Raw genomic sequence first — 13,493 nt, 5'->3', positions numbered from 1 at the left:
AGTGGTGAAAGGCCGATCCATGCGTGAATCCCGTGTGTCTGGAACGTAGTTAAAAGTAAGTGAACTTGTGGCCTTTGACTGGCCTGCAGTCATAGCACAGAAATCTTCCACTACATTGAGGTCTTTTCGGCGTTGAAAGAGTCCCAGAGTCTTGAATGGGAAGCGTTCTTCCGGAACAGAACTTAGGCCTCTCTCAATTCCCCATATTGAAATAGTGGGTTAACAGGGGTCAAGGTACACAAGATGTTTTGTCCATCACTCGGATTCCAATTTAGCTATGCGACATTGTATCTTCTTTAGAGTGCGCCGGGCTGTTCTTGGATCGTGAATGTACTTTGTGCATCAGTATCTTTTTTCGGCAGGGTGATGAACCACGTGAAGTTGCTCCAACTCCAGGTTGAATCGCGAGTACTAAATATTCCATATACTTAATTTCGTGGCACTGGGGTGACAAATAAAATAATGTTTAGGTTACGAGTTGGTTTTACAGTGTCACTTTTTTTAGAAGAGGGTCATGTGAGGAAACGGTTAGCAATATCTGAATTTTCATGTATCAGTAAATATAGTCCTACCAAGCTGTTCCACTTGGCTTAACTGAGAGGAGCCTTCTCCTAATGGGAACCAGCTGTGACATTCTTTTTAACACGATAACGTTAAGGGCCACGCGTCGCAGAAAATGCACTGCAGAAAAAGTTGTTGCAACAGATTTCAACTACATTTAGCCCTCGTAATTGATTGCCACCAATATTTTCTGCGGATGCTGAATTTTTTATCAACTTTGGGTTGAATTTGTGAATCGCATGTGAGCGCCCAAAACATTATGTAGAAGGATCGACATTTGGGCGAGTTGGTACTGGTTCAACATCTTGAAGGGGCAGCGCGAAAAAACTACGACAGAAGGCAGGAACACACAGGACAGCGCTGAACTCACAACTAACTTTATTCGAAGGCATACATACACTTAAGTACACAACCCATAGCCACGTGCTCTCCCATCCATGGCGTCATATCAGTGCGCAGGCAAAAAAACAAAAAACACGCGAAACTAATTTAATCTAATACTACAATATGGAGCTGCTTTTGAAGCTTTTTTGAAGTACTTTGAATATTTGAAGTGGAGTATTTGAAGTACTTCAAATATTCCACAAATGTGGCTCAGGACTAGTTTTCACACATGAAGTGCCGGATAAGAACGAATTACAATTTTTAGATACGAGGCTCAACTTAACTGATACGCATGTGTGCTGGATGTATTGCCCAAGGTCAGAAAAACCAATTTTAAATTTTCACTCCGCACATTCCAAGGTTGTAAAAAACGGCATTGCGTTTTCGGTTTTATTTTCCGCACTTTCAAAATCGTGTTTTCACAAGACGTCTAAAAGTTTCTTAACACAACTGGAGCGTTTGAGAGCGGCAGGTTTTCGAGAGGATGCTATCCGCATGACAGTACAGAAACTGGTTAAACGTGTGAAATTAGGAGCCCCCTCAAGAATAAATAATCCAGAGCCTGCTGACAAGAAGAAAAAACTGGTTGTAATTCCATATGTGCATAAACTATCCCATAATCTCAGGAATGTAGCAGGCAGATTTGATATAAAGGTTGTTTTTTCTGCCCCTAACAAGTTGATCAAAATTTGTGGTAAGATCGATAGGAAATTGGCCCAGGCCGCCTCCACTCATGCTGGGAAAGGCTGTACTGTTAAGCATTTGTCCCCGTTTGTGCGCTGTAGAATGGGAGTTGTGTACGAACTTCCATTTTCCTGCGGTCACGCATATATCGGTCAAACAGGTCGTTGCCTTAATATTAGATTGTCTGAACATAGGCGCTCACTAACGGGTAATGCCTACTCGCATGTCGCGCGGCATTGCTCTGAGCATGGGTGCACTCCAATATATAAAGACACCACAATACTTTTCACGCACAAAAATCAGATCACGAGGGAGATTATTGAGGCCTTCTATATCAGAAAAAAAGGGTCGCGCTGTGTAAGCATGCCATCGATAAATTTGCATGATAGTGAATTTGAATTTTTAAGCAGCTCCATAACGTAGTATTAGATTAAATTAGTTTCGCGTGTTTTTTGTTTTTTTGCCTGCGCACTGATATGACGCCATGGATGGGAGAGCACGTGGCTATGGGTTGTGTACTTAAGTGTATGTATGCCTTCGAATAAAGTTAGTTGTGAGTTCAGCGCTGTCCTGTGTGTTCCTGCCTTCTGTCGTCGTTTTTTCGCGCTGCCCCTTCAAGATGTTGGCCCAAAACATTGTTTGTCACGGAAGCATGACAACCGGCACTTAAGCCAGGAAACATACTCCCTGGGCATAGGCTGCACTTATTCAGTATGTCGTGAATTTGTGACAACCGGCGTTAAAACGTTCACCCGACAGGCTGCTTTCTCAGCAGCTGTTCCCTTCCTCGCACATGCTTCTTCTCCACAATGGTGGCACCTCCTCCCCCCAAGCGCACATCATGAGACCACCCAGATGCGCCATGGTAGCCTAGTGGCTATTGTATTCTGCTGATGAGCTCACGGTCATGGGTTACGAGTTGGTTTTACAGTCTCTGATTGTTGTCTTCATATAGTTCATTTACTTTTTTTTTTTAGAAGAGGGTCATGTGAGGAAACGGTTAGCAATATCTGAATTTTCATGTATCAGTAAATATAGTCCTACCAAGCTGTTCCACTTGGCTTAATTGAGAGGAGCCTTCTCCTAGTGGGAACCAGCTGTGACATTCTTTTTAACGCGATAACATTAAGGGTCACGTGACGCAGAAAATATGATGTCGACGTCCGGCGCCGGCGTCCCTGTGAGCAAAAATTCCCGTATATATTTAGGTATACAGTCGAACCGATGTAGAACGATACCGGTTTTAACGATATATCGGTTCTAACAATGAGAAGCTGCTGCGCCGTCAACTTTTGTATGTTTTCCACGGTGAAATAACCCGCTTACTACAATGCCCCGATGCCGCATTATCGGTTATAACTATGAAGTCTGGCTGCTGGGCGTCCGAGCCGAAAGGTAGTGAAATTCGAAATACTTGAAAAGAAATAAAAAAAGAAATTCGAGCCGCTGCACGATTGGCCGCTGCTCCAACAGCCGCCGCGCGCTTATTTCCCAGCCTTCTCTGCGCGCTTCTCTCCCGTTGCCCTTCCACCCCTCCGAACACGGGCTGCGCCCATAGCGCTACGCCGTGCCGCCCTCTGAAACATGAGTGGACCAGCACGAACTGCGCTGCTCTCAGATTGCTGGCATCCTGCTCGCTAGCTCCTCATTCGGCGCAGTTCTCAAAACAGCTTAATCGCTCGCGTTCGTCTTTGTTGGTTGCGTCGAAATCGTTGCTGGCCGCGTGGCTTCTCAGGCTCATTTGACCCGCCACCGAAACGGAAGATGGCTGATCCGCCCGCTGATCATCGGCAATGCACGACGTTGCCGGTGAAAAGAAAGCGCACGGCTATAGATTTCGAAACTAATGCTTCTAACCGATGAGACGATCGTCGCGAATGTGCTTTCATCACGGATAGCGACGGTGACGACGGCAACGATGACGCGGTAGGGCAGGCTGCCTCAACGTTGTCCTCACAAGAGGCCCCACAGATGATTCAGTCCCTCTGGGGCTTCGTTTCTGCGAGGAACCTTTCCCTGCACTACGTGGAGCACCTGGATGCTTTGGAGAAGGATGTCGGCAAGCTTCGTAGTAAAGCACGCAAGGCTGACGGTTTTCTCTTGCAAGCCAGCGAGAAATACATGGCGAGATGCTTGTGGCGATCTTGCCTCAGCGTTTCTTCTGGATTTCCCAGGCTGACAGGCTGCTGCGGCAACCTTCTCGCATTTTTTTTTTTTAAGACGCTTCTTTTGGGGCTACAAAAGTAATGCCTCAGCGGCGCTCGCATATCTCTTGCCGCCCGCGAGCCCTCGTTGAAGTTGTTATAGCAGTGCCATTCTGTAACGCCGACAGCTGCGGCTTGTTACACGCGATCGGAGCGCTCAGGAAGTAGTTAAACGAGTGAACGCAATCAGCAGGCGGATGGAAGGGAGGGACACTGGCCTTCCCGCCATTATAGTTTTCTCACACCACCTCTGCCATCCCCCTATTTTGATGTTTTCATGCAACCCAGTTACAACAATTATCGGTTATGACAATGGAATTTTCATGGCACTTGAAGCCATGCGCGTTCCTCAAAAGAAAGGCCTCGCAGTTGAAGAAAAATTCGTACTGGTCCGCGGTACTCGAACCCGGGACCACCGCTTTTGCGGGCAGCCGCTCTGCCATCTGAGCTAATCAGGCGGCTAGAAGATAGCAGGGCGAAGACAAACTTATCAACAACACTAAGCAAAAGCAAGAGTTTCACGTAATAGTTTTGCAGAAACCCGCAACGTGGAGAGAATTAAGTAGTCAATAACGGGGAAGATGAGACATCCACCCAATCGTAGCAATTGCTATACAAATAAATTGGCGGTGTTCCCGGGTTCGAGTCTCGGACCAGGACGAATTTTTCTTCAACTGCGACGCTTTTCTTTCGAGAAACCCGTATGGGTTTCCTTTTTAGCAACTGCTACGATTGGGTGGACGTCTCATTTTCCCTTTGTTAATCCTCTCCACCTTGCGGGTTTCCGCGGACGTATTACGTCAAATTTAAGTATATGTATGTGCCACGCCTTGCTGTACGTATGACATGCGGTATATGCGGAGTATATTTCCACACCGCTCTGTCCCTAAAGTTGCTCGTACCTTGTCTTACATTCTTGGCAAAGTTATTCTTCGGAATATTGAGGATGACAGTCCACAAACAAATGTACATGAAACAAAACACCGACAGTGCACGCCTTTTATGTTGAATCTTCTCAGACTCAAATATCAAGTGTCAAAAGAAACCTGAAAATGATATCATTTCTTGGCGCGGCTGTGTACTACCTCCGGGACCGACCCATGCAAGAGGCTGCGCGTTTCTACCACAGAGCTTGCCTTCGTGTATAGTTTGGGCTGCTGAGCACGAAGTCGCGGGATCGAATCCCGGCCACGGCGGCCGCATTTCGATGGGGGCGAAATGCGAAAACACCCGTGTGCTTAGATTTAGGTGCACGGTAAAGAACCCCAGGTGGTCGAAATTTCCGGAGTCCTCCACTACGGCGTGCCTCATAATCGGAAAGTGGTTTTGGCACGTAAAACCCCAAATATTATTATTATTCGTGTATAGTGCTCGCCGCCAGTGTTTCCTGGTAAACGTTACGGTTGCATAAGCTGCAGTTGCAGGGAAGCGTGAAAAGAAGTCAGGGATCTTTGAATTCTACCGCGTTCCCCTCTTAAATGCGAAGCTTAAGCACCCTCTGTTTTTTTTTTATTGCATCACAAAGGCGAGTTTTCGTGAGCCTTCAGATAAAATATTGCAACTTTCTATGATGAATCTTGCTTGGAACAGTGTTTCAGCTTTCGAGCTTCTGAATTTGCTATTAAAAATGTCACCGATGGTTACGTTACTCCCTAATGCGAATTTTGAACGCAGCTGTTTAGGTGTTTTGAATTCGCGATACAGTGTGGCACATAACTTCATTCTAAACGACCGGGTGCCCTTGGCGGCGGCGCTGAGCCTCTGAGAAAGGGAAGCGTGAACGCGTGGCTCGCGCGGAGAGCGTCCTCTAGCGGCGGTGCCGCTGGCGAAATATCCCATGCGTAGTGGGCCCGAAGCCCACGCCGGCGCTTTGTTTCCGCGCTCGCCGCATGCGTGGTCGTCGCCGGCCTTCCTCCTCACCCTCTTGATACACCCTCCTCTCCGCTTTCCTCCTTGCGCCGCTTCCCTCTCGCTGCTTTTAATGCGATAGCGTTAAGGAGCTCGTGTCGCAGAAAAGCCGGTGTCGTCGGCGTCCGCGGCGTTGGCCGTGAGCGATAAATCATGGCAGGCACTTCATAAATAAAAAGCAACTTCCAAGATGGGCTGGGTGGGGATCGAACCAGGGTCTCTGGAGTGTGAGACGGAGACGTTACCACTAAGCCACGAGTTCGATGCTTCAAAGGGGTACAAAAGCGCCTCTAGTGAACGCGGTGTTGCCTTAGAAACGAGCTGTTTCTAAGGCTCAGGCGTGCGTCGCTTGCTCAGGCGCACATTTCGTTGTCACGCCGAACGCTGCGTTGCTCGACGCTCACCGCGTCCGATGCGGGGCGCGTAGTCGTTGCGCCGTAGCCCATTGTCTTACACCCCTTGGCGGGTCGACGAAAACGCTGTCGCGTGCCACTCTTGAAGGCGAAGCTTAAGCGTCCTCCAATTTTTTTCACCCCCGGTTGCGCGCCGCGCTCGCTCTCATCTTTCGCTGTGCTCGTTCACTCGGTTACAAGCGATGCCCACGCTCGCTGCAAGAAGGGGCGCCGCAGAGCTGCGCGCTAAAAAAATTTCCTTTTTACTCTGCGATGCATGATTTGATCTGCAGCAAAGCTGCACCACATCTCCTAAAGCTCAGTTCTTTTCGGCAAACAAATTTGTAAAAAAAATTTTAAAAAACGTCGGAATCTACAGTGAACATTTTAAATGTTTCATCCAAAAGCACCATTTTCAGATATTGGGACTTGGGTACTAGAAAGAAGAAACTAAGAACATGAAAGATGCTCATTTGAAAATATAAAATGGGGCGCGATCGGAGATCATTGTTTGAAACGCGTGTTCAGTTTCGCCTCACGTGTGTGGCCTAGGCCGCGCCGACGTCGTCTGCCATGCCAGTCAGCACGGCCTAGGCCATTCGCGTGATGCGAAACTGAACACAAACTGAATGCGTGTTTCGAACAACAATTTCCTATCGCACCCCAGCACTTTCAACCATTGGCAATACTTGGCTTCGTAATGTTGTTTCTACTTGCAGTCACCAAGACATTTCGAGACCGAGTACACTTAAGGCATTGGTCAATTAGCCGTCATCTACGTATTTGTCTGGAAGACAACCTCCTTTTGTACTGAACTTCGCTGGTGGAACACTCTTGTGGTAAAATACGATTCCTAGCAAAGTCATACAAATCACTGGGTGGTTTTTCACTTTATCTGAATCTAAACCAGCTGCACAAAAAACGTGCTATAGTTTCTCCATGCCTATGGCATTCTTGTGCAGCTGCGCACGAGATCATGATTTAAAATCCCGGCTGCTGCAGCCATGCTTTGACAGGGGCAAAATGCAAATGCACTCGTGTACTTTCATACGGGCACACATTAAAGAACCTGTGATGTACAAAATAAATAGAGAGCCCACTCGATCAATTTAGCTTGTGCAACTATAGTGCCACCAACTTACCGTGCCTTTGAACCTGAGCACACAGCAAGTCTGACGCTGTTTCGTGTGCCTTGCGATGAACGTCTGTATACTTCAAAACTAAATTCAAATTAGGCTTTGCGTGTCATTAAAGTTGCACATGCAGTACAAGCACTGCATATAAATAACTTTATTGCATGTCACTGTACATTACACAGGGGGAGTTGAGTAAGTCGTAGATATAGGCAGACGACGCAGCAAGTGTGGCCAGGCAGCCTCCTGGGTCGCTTATTCAACATCTTCTCAAACAGCATCACACAAAAGGCGCAAAAGTGCGCAGTAATTTTTCGTAAGCGTAGAATACATTCAGCTTTAAAGCCTGTATAGGCAGGTCATTGTATAGCATCTCTGCTAGACAGGTTTGAAAAAATGGAAGAACAGGATGAACTGCTCACAGAATCTTCACCCTGGCAATAGTGCCCATCATACCGTTCAAGTGGGAAGCTCAGTTTAACAACAGCAACAACAGACAAATGTGGTGTCACGCTTCACATGTGTCATAAGAATGCGTGCTAGTAACGTAGGTACCATCAAACACACGACTTGCAACAAACTGCGGCACTACTCTATGGGACAGTGCAGGTTTCAAAACAGTCGGAAACACATATTTGAAACATGTTACAATTGGCGCTCTGACCGGTAATGCATACACTGCCTCTTTTTTGAAGCTTCGTGAAGTTCGACCACTTCGTCTGCAGACATGGTCGAAAAGAACACATCTGTTAAAACTGACAAATGCCTTTCAGTCATTACACACTTCATTAAATGCTTTCTGCATTTATGCATATGGCCCTCAAATAAGGAGCACGCATGCAGGGTTCATTTAGGTTACATTCACCTGCCAAACAGTTTGATGAATATATACAGTGCTTTTCCCATCCATGATCGCACTGTGTTCGACAAACATACAGGGTGATCCAAAAGTAGAAGAAATAAAGGGAACCAAGGGGCTAAATCTCTTGTTAGAACCACATGAAGCCAGCGCACGACAATATAAATTTTCCGTGTCCATTCCCCGGCTATATTGCTTGTGATGTTATGTTGCAACTAGAAAAAGTAACAATTAAAAGCATAGACCATAACAAGACTACTTTTCACAGACATGCAGAGAGAAACATGGAGATTTTAAAATAAAAATGTTACAGTTGTCATCAATGGGTAGGTGGTACTTTAGTTGTGTCAGTACTTTGTACAGACAGGTAGGAGCTAGGAATAGTACTTTGAGGCTGCAACAGTGCCACATTTTAGTGGCAAATGTAACATATATTCTTGTATGAAAAAAAAAAAAAAACTGCTGTGTTTTTCTGTGCATCTCTGTGAAAGCAGCATCTTGCTATGGTGTGCATTTTACCAATTGTTAACTTTTGCTTTCACTGTTACTTTTGGATCACACCATACATTGTAGTTTAAAGAAGCCACATCTGGCCATGAAATTTCATGATCAAGGAAAATGAGCCCTTGCTAGGGGCGCCATGAAATATTACTGTAGGTTTGCACATGCCTAAATTTTCACAAAAGTCTGCTTACTCAACACTTCTTTGATGACCTATTGCATGAGAAAACACAGATTTAACAGAAAGTAACACATTTCTCACAATCTCATATCTATTAGCACTTGAAGCAGCAGGCACTTGCAAAGTAGACTGCCTAGACCCTCAAAAATTACAATATTCCCAAAACAAAGTGAATATTTTAAAATACGTCGATACTTCTGAGGTGTATAAAAGTAATAACATGGTTAAAATATTTTTTGAAGCTTATGGAGAGGTGTAAATAAACTCTAGCTCTGGCATTGTTGCAACAAAACAATTTTCTTGTGCCCGTGTAATTGTGGCTCACATTTACAGTGAGCCACCAAGACACATTTATGGCATGTTCTGCATACTCTAAATATTTCTCTTTTCATACAGTAGCATTTGAATGCGAGTACAATTGTCTGAAATTATTAGTGCATATTTACAAATATAGCACGTCATTTGAACAGAGTAGATGTAAAAACAGCATCACTATAATTAGCAACAAAAGAAAGACACTTGTGCATTGAAAAATTGGCCATCTGTGTACACTTTTGGTTAGCAGCTTGCAACAGCGGTGCTATACACATAAAATCTCAACAAGCCACTAAAAATGGAAGCACAGTGTGTGTTTCATTAAGGAGATCATTTTGTGAGGTATTTTAGACTCATTTGTGAAAATTCAACTGCACACAATATTAATTGGTGTTTATCTCAATGTTTGGGAACCCTGCGAGTTAACCAATGTCCACCAGTAGAGCGATAATCATGCAGCAGAAACTAGCAGTACTATCTTTTCGTTAATATATACTTGCGCTATGGGGTCAGTTAAATAGGACAGCTTGTGTGTTATCACACATTTCTTGGAATCCAAGTAGCAACTGTGGCAGCAGAAGTTCAGAACTTCTCAGAAAGCACTTTCTCAATACGATCTAGCAGTATGTCCGCATGCTTCCTCTGGAAAGTAAGCGCAGGCCTGATGCGGAAGCTATGTTCTCCACAGCCTCCGCAGTGAATTCCCTTGTGGTGCATTTCCGTAATAAACTTGTTTCGATCCTTTTCCGAGGGCAAGTCGGCAGCGCAAAAGGTTCCCCGTCCCCTGACATTGAAGAATGTGTTAGGGTGTCGCTTGCTGATGTCCTTGAGGCCCTTCTGCATGTACTCGCCTGTGTCCCTAACATTCTCGAGGAGTTTTTCAGTGTTGACGACTTTGAGCACCTCTTCGATGAGCAGAAGTTTGGTTGGGTCTCCCACCCAAGTATTGAAGATGCGGTACGACTCCTTGGGACGGACGTGCGGCTTGTAAAAGTATCCGCCAGTCAACATTTTCTTGCTGAAGGTCACTACGTCCGGAGAGTCCTCAAGGCCCCAGTGCTGGTGGGCCCAGAACTTTCCGGTGGGCCCGCAGCCCGTCTGCACTTCGTCGCAGATGAATAAGACATTGTTCTTGGCGGCGAGGGCTCGGAGCCTTCGAAAGAAATCGTCGGACGCGTGTCGGTCGCCTCCCTCGGCCTGGATCGGTTCCACCACCAGTCCCGCCACGGGGACGCCCTTCTTGCGGTACTCGTGGAAGAGCTCTTCGACGTGCGCCAGGCTCTTCTCGTCCTCTTTCTTGTTCTCGGACTCGAACTCTTCGAGCGGGTACTTGTACTCCGGGAAGTGCGCGATAGGCCAGTCGAATGACGGCACGTCCAGCTTGTGGATGGCCTTGGAGTGAGTGGTGCTGAGCGCGCCAAAAGTGCGCCCATGGAACGCGCCGTCGAAGGAAAGGAGCGACAGGCGGGGACTGCCGGGCGGCACGTTATACTTGCAAGAGCGCAGCTCTTCGGCCGTCGGCGGCTTTCCGTCGCGTTGCCTGGCGACGTGGCTGATGAACACGGCTTTGTACGCGTTCTCGTTGGAGCACGAGCCGCACGCCATGGTCTGCACCTCCGAGAGGTCCCTGGGAGCGACAGAGAGGAGCGCGTTTTGCAGCCGGGACACCAGATCGGCGGGCGGCAGTACGCCCATCGCGGGCCGGTTCACGAATGTGGCAACGTTCCGGGGGTCGCTGACCGCGGCCACCATAGCCGGGTGGTTGTAGCCGAGCGGCAGCGACGCGATCTGCGTGTAGACGTCGAGGAAAGCGTTGCCGTCCACGTCCACCATGTAGTTGCCGGCCGACTTTGCGTAGTCGACGAAGAGCTGCACGGCCCCGGCATTCTGGATGGCGTTGAGCTCACGTTTGAGCGCGTCCGATTTGGGGCCCGGAAACGTGGACGAAACGACGCGGGGCTCCGCAGGTTCCACGGCCGCCGCGGTAGCGCATAGGTTCCGCGTGCCGACGACGCGCGCGGTGCAAGCGCGAAGCGGCGAGCAGGAGGCAGCGGCGCGGGCACCTCGCAGCATCTCTGTTCGGAGTTGCCGCGCTTCTTGTGGGTGCGAGGAGCAAGTGGCGTTATCGCGGCGACGGTCCGGCGCAGTCTGGCCCCCGGGCTCGCTTCTAGAGTTTCAGTGCTTCGGGGAAGGCGGCTTCTCTCCGGCGATCCCAGCAACGCGAGCTGCACAAGCGCGCGGCAGATTCCCCCTATTCTCCTCGCGTCTCTCCGCCGGTCTCCACGGCCGGGGACATTCCGCAGGCGAAAACAGGCCGCGCACTGCTTCCTATTCACGCGCGGCGTAGTGGGCCGCCAAGGACATCCGCTAAGCAGCGGCTTGGCGCTGCGGTCGGCAATGGTCGCCTTTCCCGCGGGCGAGAGTGGCGGCCGTAGAGCCGTTTTTCATGGCGTGCGCTTTCGCGCACATTCACGGCCGTTTCAATCCACGTCGTTATGCGATGCTGGAATCGAGAAACGACCTCGAGTCGGAGCGCCAATACACTGCGCGTTATGTCAAGTCGCGACGAGCCGAGCGTGCGCAAAGATAAATCATAAATCGCCGCCGGCTGGCTTCGAGAGCCGCAGAGGCTGGCTTCGTTTCCGCCGGTGTTTCCAAATAGACAATCCGGAATATGCGTTACACGCGAGGGAAATTCACGTTAACCCCCGTCCAGCTGTTGTGACCTCAAGTGAGAATATGGTGCTGACTAGATACCAGATATTTGGGTACTAAAAATGATGTTTTAGACATGGAGTAAAGCTGCGTTAACGTACAAATACATGTAGCTCAAATACCGTCCTTTGTACATGTATAGGCTCAATGTCGATGTGCATCTGGGGATAACTTATAATTGTCTAGAGATTACAGCCCACTAAACCCACGTATTGTGAAATTCTCTTTATTTTCTTGATAAAACGGAATGAGGCTAGCTGCGTAGGTTTAGTGAAATTTAGTGAAGTTTAGTGCAACCAGACACCGCAAGAAAAGTTGTGAAAGCAGTGACAAACAAGCACCCCGTCAAAACTTTCGGGTTTTCATGTTGCGTCCATTTTCATTGACTATTGGTTTGCCTAGTCAAGGTCAGAAGACGGACGCTCGACATCCACCAAAGTTAGGGGTGCACATATTAATATTTTGGAACGTTCGATGATCCAAATGACGCCTTCTGGACTTCTAGATTGCTCGCCAGCCAGAACATTCGACAGTTCTTTCAATACCGAAAACCCGAAAGCAACAGGTTCATTGTGGAAGGTGGCGAACATTTCCTGGAACGTCCAAAAATGATCTCGCATTCCGTGTCAGAGTTGCGCCCTAGCATGAAAGTTTCTCGATTATGTTTAATAAAACCGTGAAGCGTGTGCTGTGCTCAAGTTCGCTGAATCACCTTCGAGTGTATCGTCGCGTAACGTGCAGTTTGAGCCCTTCTGACAGCGATGCTCTCGTCTACTGCGATGTTCCTCACCGGTTTGTGATTTTATAAACAAACTAAGGCTAGGACAGAACCCGGGAAGAAGCTATTTTTAGGTTCTAAAAATTAAACATATGGAAGTACCACTAAAATGCTTCTAGACCCACATTTTGTGCTCATACGTTAAAACGGCCCGACAAGGACCGTAAGGAAAACAAATAAGCATTTTGCCTAAAAATTTCGTTGTCTAGTGATGACCACACACAGCAAGGAAAGAACGTCAGGTGACACAACAGTGGCAATGGTTGGTGATATCGATCCGCAACGGGCTCCACGGCGTACCTTGGCATACCCTCCGTCGTGAGTATACGAACCACGTCCTTTCTTATTTTTTTTTTTTAAAGCCAATAATAGCAACGACTTCTGCAGCGCTTATATTTTTTACCTACTTTCTTTTTCAGCTCCGCTGTCTGGGTCCATTTGAACCGCGCGTGGATTTACAGCAAGGCCTTCCGAACCACCTGCACTGCCAATTCTGTAACGACGAAAATATGCAGCTGTCGTGTGCATCGGCACCTCACTCTGCCTGCGCACAGCTGCGTCATAATCCACACATCATTCGTGCTCGTAAAGGTACCTGCATTCAGGCTGATATACGTTCTGCCCCGGATTCAGACTTCCGGTATAACTGACAGTACACACAACAAACAGGTGCAGCGAAAAGGAAAGCTGAAACATGCTGGGGGTGACGATGAACGTAACTGTAGTTAATTACATGTCGCAGCACTCCTCCTTGTTACATGCACCACCACCTTTTACAAGCTGCAGAGCGTGACGTCATGAACATGCGATGGCGCTGCCGTCAGATTTGCGATCAACTCTACTGGCGTGGATATCCTTCTGAAGACAACGTTACCTGC

At 47.8% G+C, this 13,493-nt stretch overlaps 1 protein-coding gene across 1 annotated transcript; it reads right to left on the bottom strand.

Moving 5' to 3' along the window:
- Window positions 1–7,376: 7,376 nt before the first annotated feature.
- Gabat (4-aminobutyrate aminotransferase) lies at window positions 7,377–11,460 on the bottom strand. Its single transcript, XM_075672244.1, has one exon. The coding sequence runs from the start codon at window positions 11,193–11,195 to the stop codon at window positions 9,705–9,707; it is 1,491 nt and encodes a 496-aa protein (XP_075528359.1). The 5' UTR covers window positions 11,196–11,460; the 3' UTR covers window positions 7,377–9,704.
- Between the last annotated feature and the right edge of the window lie 2,033 nt (window positions 11,461–13,493).

Source organism: Dermacentor variabilis, chromosome 10 (assembly GCF_050947875.1).
Source record: "Dermacentor variabilis isolate Ectoservices chromosome 10, ASM5094787v1, whole genome shotgun sequence".
NCBI lineage: Eukaryota > Metazoa > Arthropoda > Arachnida > Ixodida > Ixodidae > Dermacentor > Dermacentor variabilis.
This window is presented reverse-complemented; position numbering and strand designations above follow the sequence as displayed.

Bases quoted from the DNA above. Each gene is read 5' to 3' on its own strand.
- Gabat (XM_075672244.1), bottom strand. From the start codon at position 11,195: ATGCTGCGAGGTGCCCGCGCCGCTGCCTCCTGCTCGCCGCTTCGCGCT.